Genomic DNA, 19,192 nt, shown 5'->3' with positions numbered 1-19,192 from the left:
CTGTGAATGGTCTGAGGGATACAGGGTCACCGGCCTTTGCCTTGGGTTCAAACCCTATGGGCCTTTCCTGTGTAGGGGAGTTTGGCAATGTGCTCACTCCTAGCCCAGGACTCAGGCTGTGGTAAGACTTAGCCAGCTGGCTCCCTTCCACAGGCCCTGGGTAGGTCCTAGTTAAGGAGCCCTTGTGTAGGTCTTTAAGGTAATAACTAAACACACTCTAACAAAGGAAAAGTTTCTACCTGCCGAGGGGAAAAGCACAGGCTATGGTTTTCTAGGACCCAACTTCTTTTTTCCCCTAGGCCTGCTGTTAGAGCTGGTGGTCACTGACAGGAGGAGGGAGGGCTGGAGCCCTCACTCTGCCAGGCTTGGGGCCCTTGAGGACAGCTGTGTGGCCCCTGGAGACAGGGCCTGGCCAAGGTGCCCTTCAGAGCCCTTGGGGCCCCCATGCTGTCATCCGGCTCTTCCTTCAAGAGCAGGCTTCCCAGAGCCTCAGCCCCAACTCACGTCGTGGGGGACTTCCTCGCCCAGGTCGGCTTCCATCAGGAACATCCTGGCGATCTTCTCACACGGCCCGTGCAGGATCCTGGAAATCAGCGGGTACTCACAGTCTTTTAATTTTGTTCGCTCTGAAAAAGAAGGCAATTTACAAAATTCATGGGGCATTAGTACTGCCCCTCATTGTTCCAGGCCGGGAATCTGGTAGAAAATGGATGTCCGGGGGGCCCAGGAATCTTCTCCAGGCTTGGAAGAGAAGGGTGCCCGGAATGACATGTGATTGTGGCACAAAGCAAAGACCCAGGTCAGAGAGGAACAGGAGCTGAGGGAGAAGCAGAGAGGGCAGAGTGGCCATGGGGAGGCCAGTGCTGTACAGAGGGCCGTGCGGGTTCGGCAAACATACTTGGGGGGGAACCTTCAGCTCCAACTCCCGGACCCCGACACATATCCCCCAACCCCTCCCAACTGAGCGAGGCTGGAGATGGTGACTTCCCTTGGGATTCTGAGAGGCATAGCGAGGGTGGCTGGGTTTCGGTCTGGCAGAGGCATTCGTCGTGGCCCCCTGCCCAAGCAGCACGGCCATTGAGCCTGCCAAATGGACAGCGGCTTTTGTTTTCATGATCTGGAAGCACAGGCAGACACTTACCCCCAGACTCGTGAACAATGTAGAGTGCAAATTCACTGGGGCCATTTTCCACCTGTACAGGCAGTGATAGGCAGTCAGACCACGGCTTTCTGGGACAAGACGGACAGAAAGGGATCCCTGGCAGTAACCACACCCCCAGTGCTACACACACAAGTCCCCAAGGATCCTCCCCTCTCCCTGCTCTAAATCCCAGAGATGCTGCTTCAGTCCAGGAAACCTTGCTAGACCTTCTACCCAAGAACCACGGGCACCTTCCCCAGCCTTTGCCAGCCCCCTCCTCCAACAAAACAGCAAACTATCAGCCTCCCGGGGCAAGGCTGCTCATGGCCAGACTTACTCGGAACTTGTTCAGCAGCAGGGTGAGCACGTGCAGGGTTGTCATGGTGCTGTTGACCCTCACGTTGGTCACAGACCCATAGGCAGGAGTAAACACTGAGGTCTGTGGAGGGAGGCGGAGAGTTCAGGGCAGGGCCAGAGGGACATGGAAGTGACATCAGGCAGGGTCTGGGCACACTGTCAGCCAAGTGGTCCAGAGAGACAGGTGAACCTGGGCTGCGGGAACACCTGTGCTTGTCCGGTCACAGGTCTACACACAGCTGTGCCCACATCTGGGTGCACTTGGGGAAACTGTAGTAACAGAGGACTGAAAGAAAGATGCCTCCAAAGCTGTCAGGGCCAGCTCTCTGATCCTAGGAGCCAGTCCCATGGAAGTACTTCACAGGGGGTGGGGGGGGGGGGGACCAGTCTCCTTCTCACTCTGTCTCTGAGTCAAATTGCCAAGTGTCTGTTGATTCTAAGACGGAAAGTTTTCGAATCCGTCCGCTCCTCCCCATTCTCCCAGCAGCGCCCGAGAAGAGGCTGTCCGTCTACACTGCCTATGTGTCCCACCTTTCTCCTGTCCAATCTCAGCACTTTCCATCCATTCTCCACCCTGCTGCCCAAAGGAACAACCTTTCAAGCACCTTGCAGCTCTGTGTGTTCTGGACCAGCTGCGTTAGCACAGAGTCTTGGCTCCCAGCCCCAGCCTCCTGAATCAGAACCCGCATTTTGAGGAAACCGCCAGGTGATGCTTTCCATACAGGACAACTTGAGAAGCACTGTCTTTTAGCACGGTTCTTGTTAAAAGTCTCTGAAGGCTTCCCATGGCCCAAACGGCACCATCCACAGCTCCTCTCACTGTTTACACATGTGGTACGATGATTCTCTCCCCGTCTCCCTGTGGTCCAGCCACACAGACTCTTCACATTATGTTCCTTGCCTTTGCCTATGAGACACCATATATCCAGCCAACCAGGGCATCGCCTGAGGCTTCATAGTCCTCAATGAACACTAGCCAGGTTATAGACCTGCTTAGCATTTCATCCCAAATCTTTGGCTCCTACAACAGCTTTTCGAAGTACCTGTCACTAGTCCTCCTTTTAAGAAAGGACGCCGAAGCTCGGAGAGGTTAAGTAGCCCGTCAGGGTCACCCATCTAGAAAGGACAGAGCCATTGGAAAGCCCTTGCTTTGGATCCTCCCTGTGAGACTCACTCCCCCCCCCCCCCCCCCCAGGTGAGCTCTTCCTCACTTGCCAACACCAAATTCAAATTTGCACATTCCTCCTCTGTGGTCCCAGCCCCGCTGTCCCCAGGAAGTAACTGGAGCTCGGGTGTATGAAGGACCTGCTCAGTGTCCCCAAGCACCAGGGTCAGACTCAAATCCAGACCTGCCTCCGCCAAAGTTGAGACGTAGAATGACTCTGGGAGATACAGAACGCCGGAATAGGCTTTCAGTCCCCAAGAAATACGGACTGGAGGAGTTAGGCCATTTCAAGGAGAAGAAAGGTCTTGTCAACAAGACGTTGTCAGTGCTTCTGCCTGGTGCCTTCTCTCACGATGATACTGACCAGCTCCACGTAGGAACGAAGCTCCCATCTTTGCCATCTCTAACCACAAGGGTTTCTCTCGGGTAAAACACATTGGAATCCAACAGCCCAGGGCAAAGCACTGGGACAGGTACCAAGTTTAACCCGGTCTGGAAATCATGTCAACATCACTGCGAATCACAGCAGTTTTGAAAAATGATGGAGTCTTGAAGTAATAGCGTGCAGTCCTCAGAAAGAAAATCCAGACTAACAGCCTCAGGAAGTCAATTCTAAGAACTTCTTTTCTCCCATTGCTGCCTGTGACTCAAATACTGTGTCACCTGATTTCTAAGGACACGGATTCTGAATGGATCGTAAGTAAGGTGAGAGAGGGGGAGCCCCTTACTCAGCCAGGAGATGGGAATCCACTGTCCAACATGCCTAAAGACACTAGCTCACGTCCTGGGGTTTAGTCAGTTTGCCTGGAAGAAGGAACCCACCTCCTGTAGGTAAATCTGTCACTGGGAGAAAGAACCACCCTGACTGGATTACAGGTTAGTGGGTTCAGTGTTGGGCTGGCTGAGGAGCCCTTCTCGCCAGAGCAGCTCCAATGGGCCGAGACAAAAGCTCTCGCTGGTCATTGCTGTGCATTTTAAAGGATACAGAGTGCTCAGATCTCCGTGTCTCTGGGATATTTGTAATGACTAAAATAAGGCTTAATGTGCCAGACACACATCTTAGAGATGAGTCACTCTCTCAGAAGAGGGGGGTAAACGTACTGGAGATAAACCCCACTCTTTGGTACCTCGAGTCACGGATCAAAAGGTTCCTTTTTTAGGAACATAGAAATACAAAGAGCCTAATCCCATGCAAATATTCTTTTAAAATTTTTGACTAATTCCTTAAACTAGCATATAAATATCTAATATGCTTACATAACGCCTTACAGACCAACCCCCTTTGGAACCAGATTTAAAGAATATCCAAGCCAGATTGTGAGTCCTCTGGCTAATCCAAACCATTCTTAATCTCTGCTTAACCTCAGCCCTACCTCCCCTGTGCCCTTTCAGGAAACTTGACTCTCAAATAGTCCTGGGTTTTCCTGCACTTAGCAAAGATAACCTATTGTCACCCCTGAACACTCACCGCCAACCCAGCACAGAGTGGAAGGCGGGTCCTGACAACAAGCTTGCCTTGCTGAATTCTTCACCCCGAAGTCCAGGGTGCCCCCAGAGCACTCGAGTGGCTCCTGGCAGGCCTCAACTGTGTAACCGTTCTTGAGATCTGACCCTGAGACCTGCCTTTGCCAGGCCCCCGCCCCCTCCCATGAGTCATTGCCTATCAAGACGGGCAGCTGCCTCAGCTGGAAACCCCTGCTTCCATTTCCCAGCGCTGCAGGATGTGGCCCCGTTACGGGACACTCCATCCGGGGCCTCACCCACACTGCCACTCATGCCATTTATAGCAACAATCAACTTCTCCTTTTACACTTCGGTTTGTTTAGGGACTGATGTCATCTGGGGAAGGAGATCTCTTCCTAGGGTCAGTACAATGCGCACTCGGACAAAAGGCTAAGTGCTGGGAACCAGGAGCAGGGCAGGTTCTCTGGGACACAGGAGCACATGCCTCTGGGCGCACCTCAACCGAGGGGGCTAAGCTGCCCTGTAAGAATGCCAGTAGCACGTCATGTTCCCACAAAACCATCAGCTGAGCTCTGGTGGAAACCTCATAGAAAACTGCCTCATCAGACGTAAACATGGCATTGCTTTCCAAAAATCCATGCAACTTATGAAAATGGATGGACAGTGAGTAAGCATGTGGTAAACAAAACAAAACAACACAGGCTTTGGGGTCACCAGGTGGAATGCTTTGCTTTGTTTTGTTTTGTTTTTTTGAATGCTACTTTGATGTGACTTTGGGCAAGTTCTTTCTCCCCCTGAGCCCATCCCCCCCATGAGGACACAGATACGACCACCCCAGTCCACAGGGCCAGGGTGACGGTGAACCCTGACAAGACTTCGGTGCGGCCTGGCCTAGCGAAAGCCCAACAGTTGCACCCGTGCAGGCTGGGGGCTGGTTCCCCGTGGCCTCAGCTTCAGGGCCCAGGGAAGAGGCCGGGCTGGGACATCACCTTGTGGTTGTAAAAGTGCCCGTTGATGGAGAACCGATGTCGCCGGATCCTCTGGGCCTCGCCGGGCGTGCGGGACCGGGGCCTCCTCTGGATCACACAGGCTGCGTCGCTCTTGGTCCGCATCAGCTGTGGGGTCTCCTCATCCTCCTCCACGGGCTCTGCAGGGAGGAATGAATGAGAAAGTTGGTCCCGGGTGGTGCACAGGTCCAGAGACCTGCTGTGCTGCCGTGCATGGGACCTGGCTTCCTGGGGCTTTGTGGTGGCACCACGCTATAGCAGACAGTAATGTGAATGCTGCTGCTGTGACAGAGGCTGGGGTCCAGCTCGGGTGATGCCCACTTTGCAGACCGGAAAGGTGACCCCCAGGCAGGATGACCTATGTCACCACACCACATGGCCGTGGTGTGGGCCTCTGTCTCTGGGCACTCAGGGCAGGTCTTTGGCGGCCCTGTCCCAACCCTCTGAGCCCCGACTGAGTGCGAGAGGGACAGAAGAGCAGTCTGGACCCCAGAGTGTGAAGATGTCCCAGAGGTTCGCAGGGCCAGGAGGGCACCATGCCCACTACTGATGTCTCCTTTCTGTAATGCAGCACGGTCCAGGGGACTCAGGCAAATTATGTCAAATAATGTCACCTCTGCAAGCCTCTGCTTCCTTTGCTATGAGGAGTTGATGAGACTACCTCATACTGAGGAGGGATTCAGCCAAGTGTTGTTCCTGAAGACAAGTGAAGCCACTCTGTGCCCCTCCACAAAGCTGTCCTTCAGAGACAGTCCTGACCCAAGCCCTTCCGCTCCTACCCGGGCTGAGTGAGACACGGTCCCGGGTAGCTTGAGGCCCCACTTACCTGAGCTGTCTCTGGAACTCTCGGTGCTGTGTGCCGTCTGAGCGTTTGGCTCCTGGGCAGCGACCTTGCCATCCTGAAGAAGCGGCTCCTTTCTGAAAAGACAATCATGGTGCTCACAGAGCTGCTGACAGAGAGAAGTAGCTCAAGTTAGAGAGACAAGGATGGATGCCTCTGTGGACGGGACAAAGGTGAGAAGCAGGGCAGGCTGAGGTAAGGCTGGATTTCACACCGAGTTAATGCAAAATATTAAAAGAAGAGCAAAGAATCGCCATGGTGTCTGCTGGAGGGAGAGGGAGTCGGGCCCGTTGACCCGAGTGAGCTTGTCCCTGTTGCATAGACACAGGGACACAGGCGGTGCCCATGCACTCCTAGGCATAGACTGGGGAGGCGCTGTCTGTGGCCAAGCGCTGAGCGGGCCTTCTGGGCTTCCCTCAGGCCTGATGGAGCGTTGGGCAAGGGCAACCTTGAGGGGCTAACCTCTGGGCCTCTGGGCAGGGTGGACTCCAAGCGAGGGTAGCTGGTGCCAGGCTGGAGAAGGGCCTCTGAGGGTCCTGCTGTCTGTCTGCTCACGTGGCTGCTTTACCCCAGGGAGTGGGACGCATGAATCGTACTAGCAGCCTTTCTAAGAAGTCCATCCAAATGCTATACTCTAAGTCTGCATGGGGTGCAACGGGGCGGCGGTGGGGGGGGGTGTTCAGTGCCCTCAGAACAGCACCTGTACTTGAATTTTCGAAGGGGAGAAAGTTTTGAATTTCTGCCTCTCAGAAGGATTCATTATAGGCAAGAGCAAGCAAAACACAGCAGCCAACTGCCCTTTATTGGGGGTGACAGGGCAAGAGGAGGCAAATGTCCACTAAGCAATAAAATAGGGACCTGTTTTGTCACGATTAAAACGTATTTCTGATATTAAGATAAATCTGGTATCGAGTCCAAGTACATTTATAAAAACAAATTCTGATATTAAAATAAAAGCAGAGCAGTGAGAGGTGAAATCTGTGTGAATTTTTGAGCTAGAACAGATGCCAAAAAACATTCACTTTGTCCAGGATGGGGGGAGCCCCCTGGCTGTAGCTTGCCTCCTTGCAGATAAGGTGGTTCCCGTGAATGTATGAAAAACACAACTGGAGGTGATGGGAGTCTGGAAAATTCTCCAAGAGTGAGGTGACTTGGTCATCATCTAGAAAGATCACTTGTTGGCAGGTGAGGCCATGGGCTCAGGCAGTCGCGGGGTGACAAGGATTAAGGCTGGCTTGTGCTCTCACGTGCCCCATGATGGAGCAGGGCTTCTGCCCTGAGACTGAGGACCCCAGCCCCCGAACCTCTCGAAAAATAAGCGGGGTTGAACAGTTGTCAGGGAGGCCCCCGGCCCTGCCTCAGCCATCCCGGCACTCACAGGTGGCAGCTGGGCTGTCCAGGCGTCCAGGAGGCTGCCGAGAGATGCACTCGCTCCCTGTCATCCTGGATCTGGAGCCGGATTGGCCGCCTCAGTCCCCAGGCAATGTTGAGAAGTCCCTCAATGATCAAAGCGCCTTCCTCCTGTGGGGACCCACACAGGTTAGCCTCAGTCCCCAGGGCGGCCCTCCTCGGGGGTCACTGCCCACCCTCCCCCAAGCCCCCGTAAGGGCCAGCCTGTCATCCACAGGACGCCCTGCACACTCTTGGCCGCAAACACATCCTCTCCTCCTTGGGGTTCTCCCCAGGGGGAAGGTACACAAGCCTCTACATGCTCCAAGGCGTAAGGCCATGTGACTGACCAGAGGAAACCTGGGGCGCGCCCTTTCACTGCTCAGCTCTCGTCTGGCCAGGGGCACGGCCTGGGACAGAGCGGCTGAGTCAGGCGTCCCACAGGAACCCAGCTGCTATCCAGCAAGCACGTCCACACAGGAGTAAGGAAACATGTTCCAGAGAAGCATGGCCACAGTGACACCAGTGCCAAGCAGAGAGCCTTCCCACACCCCTCCCCCCACACTGCACCTGGGAAGGAGGCCCCACGGTCACCAGGTCCTGCTGCGAACATGTGCAGGGCTCTGGATTCCATTCCCTGCTGGTCCTCGGAGCTGGTCTCAGCCTCACCCTTCTCCCCACACTGCCACCATTTGCCACAGTAACCACTCGAGTGGGCCGGACCCACCCCCATATTTCCAAGCTGCTTTCTTTCCCGAGGGCGTCTTGCTTTCCTCACCACCTGGACACAGCCAGTCCCGTGGTTCACCACTGGCATGAACACTCAGAAGATCTACAACAGCTCTCATTCTGTGTCCCCAACCAGACTTGATTTCCTAAGGTCTGCAGATGGCACAGCTACCTACTGCCCTTCCGCCAGACTCTGAGGTCCTCATTGTCAGAACCCTCCAGAGGCACCCTCAGCGAGTGCTCTCAGGTCTCAGGGGTGCCACTCACACCCCTCAGGTCTTTTTGATTCTGTTTCCGACCTAGTTCAGGCTCCTATGTATGCGCGACCACCTCCAGGCTCCTTGTGCCCAGCCTAACGGCCCCCACGCGTGTGCCTGGCCAGGCTGCTTCAGAGCATCTGTCTGAACTCTTCTCGGCCTCATTTTCCCCAGAGGTGTGGTCCTCCCAGCTCCAGGCTCCTAATCTGCTTTGATACTAGCCTTTGGGCAGTGAACTTTGAACATCATTCTCCCATTGCTATCTTGAACATCACTCTAGATTCACAAATTCCATTTCTTTCTCCTTATAGGCATGGGAAGCCTTGCAAGAAGAAGGGACCTTGTAGAAACTTCTTCATATCCCTGGAAGGCCTTACGGGGGATGTGCCCTGCAGTGTTGACTTCATACTAAGTTAGTCATTGCTTAAAACACTCCGCCATCCACAGAGAAAACAGTTCCACTTTGTTCAAGGTTATCAAAAGTACACACAGCTTTCTGGAATGGCCTTGCACTACTTGTTAAAAAAGAAAACAACAACAACAACAAACCAGAGTGATTTTTGATAACCACTGATGTTTCACAGTCACAGATAGGTAACTAACCCTCCCAACAAAGGAGAGACTGGATTGATTCACTGGAGTTAGAGGGGGCAGTAAGGAAACCCAAAGTGGGGTTCCTCCGAGCTGCTGCCCCACCTAAAACACCTCAGCATGTCTGTTCACAGAGACCCGTGCCTGCCGGCCCGGCTGACCCGGGTGGAGGGAGATCAAACCAGTCAGGTGCTGGGTATGAGAGTAAGGAGGAAAAAAGAGCACGGCTGGGGCAGGGCAGTGGGGCCGGACACGCTGAGGCTGAAGCTTCAGATATGCCATTGGAAGGCTCTGGAGAGCTGGCAGGGAAGGAGGCAGGGGGAATTGCTCTGGGGCTGGAAGCAAGGAGCTAAAGCAGAGCAGAGCCTCCCAGGTCAGGGGTCAGCTGTGCTGGGGACTGCTGGCCCTATGTCCCTGCATGGGCCGCGTATGAGCCCCCACGCTGTCCCCCCAGCCACGACTCCACTGTCCCTCAGCCTGCCCCCTATGGAATGGAGGGGAGGCCCTGTCAGTCTGCAGCTGTGTCTGGTCAAATCAGAGGAAACCGAGGTCAGAGGAGGACCTCCGGGCTTCTGGGCAGCCCTCGCCACACAGGTGGGGAAGTGCATGCAGACAGACAGACAGAGGCAGGACTAGAATGTGCTGTTCCAAGGCCTCATGTTTCCGTAAGTCAGGAAGTCATTGTGTACCCTCAGTTCTGGGTGTTAGCGAACACCTTCCTCCTTACTGGAGCCCCCTACTCCTCCCTCTGCCCTCCACTCCCTCACCCTTATTCCACTCGCCCCTACTCCACTCTTCCACAGGAATGGTGCCCCTCCCTCCCCTGCCCTGTAGAGTAAACATCCCCCAGGGCCTCCTGTAGCTCCAGGCTGGCTGCTGGGCCAAACCCCGCCCCACCCGGCTGTTTTCCTCCCAGAGCCTTCCTGTGCACTGCTATTTTTGGCCCTCGTGACAGTAATTGATGGCTGGTGGAAAAGTATAAAAGCAACTGCCACACCTCCAGGTTCACCAGACGGCTCCCGGAGGCCAGCGCTCCGGACAGGGGCCAGTTGTCCCCACATTGCACGCGGGACGCGGGACTCAGCCGGCTGGGCCCCCCGGCCCTCCACCCTGAGCTCTGTGGGTCTTCCCAAGGACTGTCCTTGCTCATCCGGCATCCCTGCTCTCCCCACGTTCCCTCAGCTACAGGTAAGAGGGAGCAGCTTCCTTCTGGTTTGAGATAAAATGGAAAGGTTTTGTTTCTCTTCAAGGGCAGGGACCTACACAGCCTCACTGGCTACAAGAGACCAGGGGATGCAGTTAGCGGCTAATAGCTGCAGAGGGCGTACCATTCGAAAAGAGATTTCACGTGTAGGGTCATTCCATGTGTTTCTTACATCCTTTCCAGCGGGTATTTATAACCCTGTTTTATGGACGGGTAAGGGGGGGCTTGGAGAGGTGACCCTGCCATAGGTCCCCAGGTCAGGAACTGGCAGAGACTGGCTTTACTCCCAGGTTCCCTCTGACTCCAGTCCGTTAGGCCGGGTTCTCTTATTTGTATAGGTTCTTAAACTACAGGAATGACAGATTCTTAAGCACATGGTGTCCAGGGTTAGCAGGAAAGGGAGAGTCCAGGAGATCCGAGCCTGGGCTTGGGGCTGCAGACTTCACTCTGCTCTCAGGCCCATGATTCACCTAGGCAGCCTCTCAGGTGAGGGAGGGGACACAGGAGGGGTGACAGGATGGCAGACGCTCACCGCTGGTCCTCTGTCCACCAACAGGGTACTGCTCCCCATCGCCGGCAGCCATGAGGTCCCGGCTACTGGTTCCTGTGGCCCACCTGCCCACGATTCGGGAGACCTCGGAGGAGATGCCGCCCGGGGGGTCTGGGCAGGAACCCCTGGCCTCCCCCAGCCTGGATGACTATGTGAAGTCCATTTGTCAGCTGGCACAGCCCACTTCAGTGCTGGACGCGGCCACAGCCAGGGCCCAACTCGGCAGACCGCCCCAGCCAGCCCAGGCCTTCGAGACGAGCTGCCCTACTGAGTCCCTACGGGACATTACTACCTGCTTCAGTGGCCAGCAGCCTGCACCGCCCAGGGATGGTGCTGCTGACCCCCTGGACTGGCTGTATGGGGAGTCCCAGGAAAAGCAGCCAAGTAGGAGGGACCCACCGAGGCGGACTGGCTCCTCTGCTGACCCCTGGGGTCCACAGAGACAGATGGATGGTGGCAAGGCCCGAGGGACCCCCGGAGGGAGACTCTGTGACGCCAGGGTGCAGGGGCACTCTCTGGCAAGGCCCTCAAGGGACCGGCACCAGGGCTCCCGGCCTTCCAAGCCACTCTGTGGGACTGCAGCCTCCCCCCCACCCCCCCGCCACGGCAGCACCCTCAGAACTCTCTATTTGCACCTCCCGGTGATCCATGAACTCTGATCCCTCCCAATAAAGGCTTCTGTATAGAGCACGCTGGTCTGTGTCACCTTCTGGCCCTCTTCCCCTGCGGTGGGTGCTGTCCCCGGCAGGTCTCTGAGAGGGAGACACCTTTCTGCAGGGGCTGCCCACCTTGGCATTTCATAGCGAGACCCCCTCCTCTGAAGAGTGAGAACAGCCTATCTGGCATGATGTGGTATTACTGACCCCGCTCGCACTGTTCCTTGCTGGATGATCACCTTGGGCAAGTGACTTAATGTTTCTGTTCATTGGTTTTCTCATGGGTAAAATGGGGTAATTAAAGGGACCTGTTTCTGATGAGTAAGTGGGATAAAACCCACATGCATCATGGGGGGTGTGTTGTAAGCCCATACTCGGAGCAGCTACTGTCTATGTGGTGGCTTCAGGGTGGGGAAATGAGGTCGGTGGCAGGTAAGAAGCAAAGGTCTCAGCCCCACGGTGATTTCAGAGTGAAGCCCTGGGCACTCCAGAGTCAGCCTCCTGGCTCCCACCCTCAGAGCCTGTGCTCTATGTGGCCCAAGAGAAAACAGCATTTCCCCAAATGTGCCCGCTCGGGTTTGGGGGGGAACTTATCACCAGGGTACCTGGTGGTATCTCAGTGGCTCCAGCTCACAAGTCCTGTTGTGTCATTGGGGGTGTGTTGTCCATGCTGAGGGCTGAGACAGAACCTGCACCAGCTCAGCTTGCAGACCAGGTGGCTCCGTCCTCACTGTCCCCATCCCTCCCTCCACCCAGGGGGCTTCTCAGCTGTGGGGCCAAAGTGTAGGCTGTTGTCCAGAGCCCTGCTCTCCGGCAGGTCCAGCGGCCAGGGCCTCGCTTCACATGACCTAAGGTCTGGGCCAGCCCTGGGTCCTCCAGCCTGGAGGCGTCTGGCAAGGAAGGAAGTGAGGGTGAAGAATAGGGGAGAGGAAGGGTCTCCTTCCTCAGAGAGGCAGGTGAGGCATCAGAGAACTCAAAAGAATCAGGCCTGAGGACCCATTACCCTGCTCCCTTCGGCCAGGTCAGAGCTGGCTGACCCTGGTCAGTGCTCAAGGGACAGAGGGGAGAGGAGGAGGGCAGAGCTGGGGCCACGTTCAAGTTCACAGCCTGCTTCAGTGTCCTCTGTCTCTTCTGTGGGCTATCAAACTATTTTCTTCCTTTCCTCTTCCCTTCCTACTTTTTTTTTTCTGTTTTAAAATTGCTTTTCACTTTAAAAATGTTTATCTGCCCTCTTTTTGAAACATTTAAAAAAGTTTATTTATTTTGAGAGCGAGAGAGCCAGGGAGAGCCACTGAGCAATCAGGAGCAAGGGAGGAGCGGAGAGAGAGGGAGAGAGAGAGAGAGAGAGAGAGAGAATCCCAAGCAGGCTCCCTGCCATCAGCACAGAGCTCGACGTGGGGCTCAATCTCACAAACCGTGGGATCATGACCTGAGCCGAAACCAAGAGTCAGATGCCCAACCGACTGAGCCAGCCTGCATCCCTATCTGCCCTCTTTTATGTGTGTTGAGTGGGGAGGCAGAATGTAAACCATACATTGAAAAGTTTCAGACAAGTAATTTACTCAGTTTCCTTATCTGTAAGATGCGGTCACCAACCCTGCCCTCCACACCCCACAGGGTTGGGAAATGGGGCACGTACTCTTGGAGATGGAGTTAGAAACAGCATATACGAATGCCTGCATCTGCCACAACCTGCTGGTCCCTGACCTTCGCTGGCAAATAAGTGTGGGGCAGCCTTCAGCCAGAACATCCGTAGGAGGCGGTGGGGAGGGCTGACCTGGGAGTGGGTGCTGGCTGGTGCCCACAGGGGTTGGGCTTGCCTCGCTGTAGCCCCTTCTACGAAGCTGTGTGAACCAGGGTCAGAGGGAGGCAACTAAGGATGAGTGAGGTTGGCCAATTCTCCCCAAGCTCAAAACCACGTGGCTGCATTTGGGACATCATACAGGGCTCTGGCTCCTCTGCTAATATGTACTGAGATGAAAGAAGCTAATGATATCTTCAGAAGGTGTCCCCCCACCACCCCCCCCCCCCACCAAAAAAAGAATAAAGGGCAGGGGGAAGGGGTTTCTGGCATTATTCCAAGCTTTCAATGAGACACAACAGCCTAGGAGACAGTCCCTGTGATGGGGGTCCTATGGAGAAGTCTCTTCCCCACAGCCACCAGTGGAGTGGGAAAGGACACAATGACCTGAACAGGGGGCAGCCTGGCAAGCGCTTTGGAGCTCTCAGGGGAACTCGTCCATAGCCGAGTACTCACCCCAGGTGCCAGTGGTCTGTCAACTGCCTGTCATTTCTGCCTCCAGGCCTTAGAGGAAGGGGGGGTCATTTTAAGAGGGAAGGGGATCCTGACTTTCCCCACCCTGGGAGAGACAGAGACCCTGAGCCCAGGCATGCTCCTCCCCTTTCTTCCCCTGCCCAGGAGCCTGGCCCCAAGGATGGGGACTGGGTGTTGTGCGTGCTCACGGCCACCAGGGGGAGCATCAGAGGCGGGCTCCCTGAGGGGGCCACACGCCCCTGCACGACATAAGGGTCCTGCTTTTCATCACAGCGATATATTTACCCACTGGTATTTCCAGGTGGTCCATTTTTCTCTCAAGAAGCCACCCAGCCTGGTTAAAATGCTTTGCTATCTTTCAAAAGGCACAGATGGCTCCAGCTTGCTCAAGCTCTTCATTGTAATACAAGCAAAAGTATCCAAAAGCAAAGTTTATAATACAATAGAGGAAGCGGGTGCCTGGGCCTCCTGAGTGGGGATTCCTTTGCCCTTTGGAAGCTGGGGGAGAGTTCACAGGGAAACACTTGACCTAGGGCGTGGCCCCTGCTCCCTGACACACTTCATCTCTCCAAGGGCTCTGGACCCCCGAGGAGACGGTGGCAGAGGGGGTGTCCCCAAACTGTGGCAGGCCACAGTTGCTCTGGGGGAAACCTAGTGACAATGGGTGGGGGGGGAGGTCTCTTCTGGGCCCCACATGGCTCTGTGAGGGCGCAGCCTGTGCTGAGCCCCTTGGTAGCTGGAAGGCCCCTTAGCTTGCTGTTTGAAGGTGACAAGCAGCTGCCTGCATCCCCGAGGCCCCTCAAAGCTTAATGCCGGTAATGCTGTTGCTGTGTTACAAATTCGGGCCCACGCCTTGCAGCCACTCTGGCACCTTCCACTTACTGCAGTGTTTACCTTGCTGGAGACTTCAACTCTGAAGGCCTCAATCTCTTTGTCTGGAAAATGGCCATTCTGATGTCACAAAGCTCTTGTATTGTGAGAAACGAGTCGGAGGCAAAGTGCCTGGTGCCTGTCTGCCCCACCCCTGAGGAGAAGCCGGCCTGGGGTGGCCCCACAGTGCAAGTGCCTGCAACTGGGAATTCTCTGAGGTCCAGGAGGTCCCAGGGCTGCATTCCGAGAAACGGTGGAGGCCTGAACACCGGGTGGTGGGTGGGTCGCTAGGCCCTTGGTGTCCAGGAACCAGTCATGCATTTCAGCATCAGAACTCGGTGCTGCCCAGGCCTACAGCCCGTCTCTATAGTGGCGATCACCTCCCGAAGACACATACTCCCTCAGGCTGGCATCCCCTTGATGGCTAAGGCTGTGGAAGTTTCCTGCAAGGTGCTTTCTGGCTCCGGGGAGATCACGTCAGGTCCTCATACCTTTTGTAGGTTAGGAACATGAAAATCCCCAACTGCAGGGCGTTAACTTCTTACCACGGGGCCCGTCGAGAATACCTCTTCCCCTTTTTGGGTCTCTCACTTTTCCACGTGGCCTGTCCCATCACACACAAACACAGGGCACAGGTTTGGGGCTTCCCAGCCCTGTTCCCCACACAACTGCTCCTATAGAGGGGACTGTCTTGGGGAATCCCAAGACTCAAGACCAAACTCTAAGAGTAGCAGTTCTCAAACTTGGCCTTCATCGCAATCCCCTGGAGGGCTTGTTAAAACACAGCTGGGAAGATAAAGAGTTTCTGAGTCAGGAGGCCTGGGGGAAGGACGGTGATAAGAATTTGCATTTCTAGCCAGTTCCCAGGTGACTTTGAGGCTGCTGAGCAGAAACCACCTGTTGAGAGCTGCTGGGTCTTACATCAATCACTGAATGGCCCAGGGCTAAGAAGCAGGGTGCAGCCAGAAGACCCCATCGCATGCCTCCAGCACAAGGACTGAAGTGGGTCCAACTCCTCGCTTAGCATAGATTAAACTGTCCAGCACACTGGAGCTCGGGACTCATCTCAGCTTGCCCTGGGCCTGCACTTGCCGGTTAGTCACCCAGCATCTGTGCTCAGGTGCTACACCGTGCCTGGCCGGGGGACACGAAGCCGGGCGGCAAGAAAAGAAACAGCAAAAGCAGAGATAGCAGGGCGGTGGCATCAGAGCCCTTCCAGCAGCAGTACAGAGCAGGGTAAGTGGCCGATAAGACGCGTATCAGAGAGGCTGCTCTGCAGAAAGAAGAGCGGGAGCGAAGGAACAGTGCAGAGGGGCTGGGAGACAAGCTGTCAGGGCTGGCCCCAGGCCCTGTGCAGGGCGGCGGGTCCAGGGGAGGTGGCGTGCGAGGTTGGCGCAATTCCAGGTCGCACTACTGGCAGGCCAGTGCTGCCTGGACTGGGAGCCAGCTGCTTCCCTCCCCTCCAGGCTCCGGAGCTGTGTGACAGTAGCCTGGCCTGGGCTGCGTTTCACCTACGGACGTGTTTTGTTTAGCCCGCTTGGTGTTTCGAGGTTTGGGAAATTGCACATGAAATTCCAGATGTCTGACTTCTCTGGCTCCCTGGAGCCCATCTTCCTGCACAGCAGCAACGGGTTCGGTCCGCAGGGCGACAGCGTCTGCAGACAGCACGTGCTCTCGAGTCCTCCACTCCCCACGCCTGCCCTGTCTCTCCCGTTCTGACCTGCCCAGCTACGTGAGCATCTTTTGGGGAGCTCTCCTCCGTTTCAAGCCTTCTCTGATGTCTATTCTGATTGGCAACCACAGAGACTGCTCCCACTTCTTGATTGCCCTGTGAACTTGGGCAAACCCGAGCCCTGTGCTGAGTTCCTTATTTGTGCTGTGGGCTGGGCACAGAAGGGACTGGCTGTGCGGTCTTAAAGATTTTAGTCTCCAGGGTCCTGGCAATTCACGTAGGCAAAAATCTCAGGTGGAAGGAGAAGAACTGCAGGTGATTATTTCCATCTGCTCTGAACTCTTGCTGGGGGAGGGAGAGGGAGGGGACGCTCTGACCCTCAGTACCCCTTACAGGACGTCCGGGAGAGAGAGCTGGTAACCTGGTCTCTAACTCAGAAGATGGGCGGCCTCATACTTCATTATCCTAACTGGGACACTTCTCAGAGTGAAGGGAAAGGTCTTAATAATGACCCTGGAATAGCAGGTATAAACCAGGACTGTCTTCAGCAATCCAAGATAAACGGTGACCTATGAATAAAGAAGAGAAACTGGCCTTACCTCTCGATGTCTCAGCTGAAAGCTTCTGCCCTCGTGGTAGCAGTTGTAAGTTTTTAGCAAGCTTAAGAGCTCCGACCTAAAAAGGTAAACACACATATAATCTTGGGGCGTGGCAGGGCTTTGGGACGTGATGATACAGGTCTCTCCAGCCACACATAATCAGTTTAGAGACTAGACTCTGCCATCAGACACATGCCTTTTAGTCTTCTAGAGGTTTCCACATGACAGACCTTGTGTAAGGTGTAGGGCTGGGAAAAGAAGGAAGTGAGCTCACAGACGGCCCATAGAATTGTGCAAATGGTGTTTGCATGCTTTCACTATCACAGATAAGAGTTCCCGAAAATCTCCATGTACTTTACTTCTGAGTCATTTCCTCAATAAATCCCCCGGGATTGGATTATTGGCATTTGAAAGACTCTTGCTTCCCCCCTCGGCTCCCCCCCCCACCAATATTACTTCCTGTGAGTGCCTGGTGTGGCTGCTCTGGGGGCATCATGAGGGGTGTCTGCCTCTTCCTCATCCTGGCTTTCTGGAGGTCTGACCAAGAGGTGAAGGTGACAGCTGTGAGATAAGATCCCGAAGGTCTGAGGGAGGCCACTCTGCCCAAACGCCTTCTCCCCAGAATAAAGGGAAGCCTTAGCGGATAGAAGCCGGTCCCTGTGCCCAAGCTGGGCTCTGCTGGGGAGTGCAGTCCAACAGATAAGAAATGCAAGGCACACGTTTGCTTCTAACCCTTCCAGCGGTCACATCACGAAGGAAAACAAAACAGGTGAAATTAATTTTCATAATGCATTTTATTTTATGACACAATATATCTAAAATATTTTCATGTCCACATGTAATCAATGTGAACATGATGAATGAGGCCTTATTCATTATTTTATTTTGTAATAAGTGTTTGCCACCTGTATTTCGTATTAATATATGAACGTTTTACATAAATGTTATTAACGAGATCTTGTTCATTATTGTATTTCGTAATATGTCCTTGCCACCTGTCTTTTATATTAACTGTACTTCTCTGCCTGTAAGTCATGTGCTTGGCGGCCACACGTGGAAGTCACTCCCCTGCTGGCCGGGGCCGCTTTAGAACCTCTCTGGGCAGTGCCTTCACTGACACTGGAGCACTCCAGGGAGTGGATAAGCAAAACCCGCCGTTGGTGCCCTGGTGTGCTGCCTGATGTGGGGATGACGGTAACTGATGACGGAAGTGATTCACCTGTGGTTCAGTTAATGTTATGGCATTAACATTGCAAGAGTCAATGCTGCATATTCGCTGTGCTTGTAGGTGTATCAATGCTGAACATAAACTTATTAGGATATATACACATGAAATTAATCACGTTATGGCTATTATTATGACTTTCCCCAAAACTATATTTTTTTGAGAGAGAGAGAAAGAGAGACAGAGAGAGAGAACGAGCAAGCAGGGGAGAGAGGCAGAGAGAGAGAGAGAGAGAGAATGAAAGAATCCTAAGCAGGCTCTACCATCCCAGGACCCTGGGATCATGACCTGAGTTGAAGTCAAGAGTTAGCTGCTCAACTGACCGAGCCACCCAGGCGTACCTACTGTTGTTCTCATTATAAAATTTAAACCGGGGATGTGAGAGTATGGGCAGCACTGTGAATGGGATGCTGTCTGTTTTCTCAGGTGTCTAACTGGAGGACCCAGGAAGCAGCTCAGCAAAAGCTAGGAGGCTGGCTTTTCTTCAAGGAGGCAAATAGGAGCTGCCCAAATCTAGAAAATATTTGGACCCAGCACGCAAAAAGCAAGAGAAAATGAAAACTTACGTTAGTTCAGAAATACATTTGAATAAATACTCCAAGCATTTTTTTTATGGTAAGACGGAGTAAATAAAATTGAAAATAAGCCAAGCTAAAAAATCATCATGTCAATAAAATAGGCTTTTTTCAAGAACAACTCTAAACCTATTTTGAGTTTTATTTTTTCCCCAAACTGTTTGACACAATAAGAGTAGTAGTATTGCTCTAGCTTTTGTTTTTTTTTTTTTCAACTTTTTTTTTTTTTTTTAATTTTTTTATTTTTGGGACAGAGAGAGACAGAGCATGAACGGGGGAGGGGCAGAGAGAGAGGGAGACACAGAATCGGAAACAGGCTCCAGGCTCCGAGCCATCAGCCCAGAGCCTGACGCGGGGCTCGAACTCACGGACCGCGAGATCGTGACCTGGCTGAAGTCGGACGCTTAACCGACTGCGCCACCCAGGCGCCCCAAGCTTTTGAATAAATTAAATGCCATCTGTGCAGAGTCACAGCGGACATGGCCATGCTTTCCTGCTTTTGCGGGCCTGAGGGGGCAGGGGTCAAACCCTCAACCCAAAGAGATCCTTGATCTCCAGGGCGCCAGGCTTCAGAAAGAAGTGCCCCCATCACTGTCCCTGGGGCAGGCACATCGTCCTATCTATG

General features: G+C 54.1%; 2 protein-coding genes across 3 annotated transcripts in view; one reads left to right on the top strand and one right to left on the bottom strand.

Moving 5' to 3' along the window:
• Positions 1 to 19,192, bottom strand: part of RASSF4 (Ras association domain family member 4) — a 32,890-nt gene that overhangs the window by 3,222 nt on the left and 10,476 nt on the right. For both annotated transcript variants that reach the window (XM_078434543.1, XM_078434544.1), the window contains exons 3-9: positions 16,768 to 16,843; positions 7,354 to 7,496; positions 5,961 to 6,052; positions 5,117 to 5,274; positions 1,479 to 1,580; positions 1,142 to 1,193; positions 505 to 626 (exon numbers count right to left, since the gene is read on the bottom strand). In XM_078434543.1, coding sequence (XP_078290669.1) covers positions 505 to 626; positions 1,142 to 1,193; positions 1,479 to 1,580; positions 5,117 to 5,274; positions 5,961 to 6,052; positions 7,354 to 7,496; positions 16,768 to 16,843 — 745 coding nt within the window. The remainder of the gene's footprint in view (positions 1 to 504; positions 627 to 1,141; positions 1,194 to 1,478; positions 1,581 to 5,116; positions 5,275 to 5,960; positions 6,053 to 7,353; positions 7,497 to 16,767; positions 16,844 to 19,192) is intronic.
• On the top strand, positions 9,854 to 11,382 carry DEPP1 (DEPP autophagy regulator 1). Its single transcript, XM_060642134.3, has 2 exons — positions 9,854 to 10,129; positions 10,702 to 11,382. The coding sequence occupies exon 2, from the start codon at positions 10,728 to 10,730 to the stop codon at positions 11,352 to 11,354; it is 627 nt and encodes a 208-aa protein (XP_060498117.3). The 5' UTR covers positions 9,854 to 10,129; positions 10,702 to 10,727; the 3' UTR covers positions 11,355 to 11,382.

Source organism: Panthera onca, chromosome D2, assembly GCF_046562875.1.
Source record: "Panthera onca isolate mPanOnc1 chromosome D2, mPanOnc1 haplotype 2, whole genome shotgun sequence".
NCBI classification, from domain to species: Eukaryota; Metazoa; Chordata; class Mammalia; order Carnivora; family Felidae; genus Panthera; species Panthera onca.
This window is presented reverse-complemented; position numbering and strand designations above follow the sequence as displayed.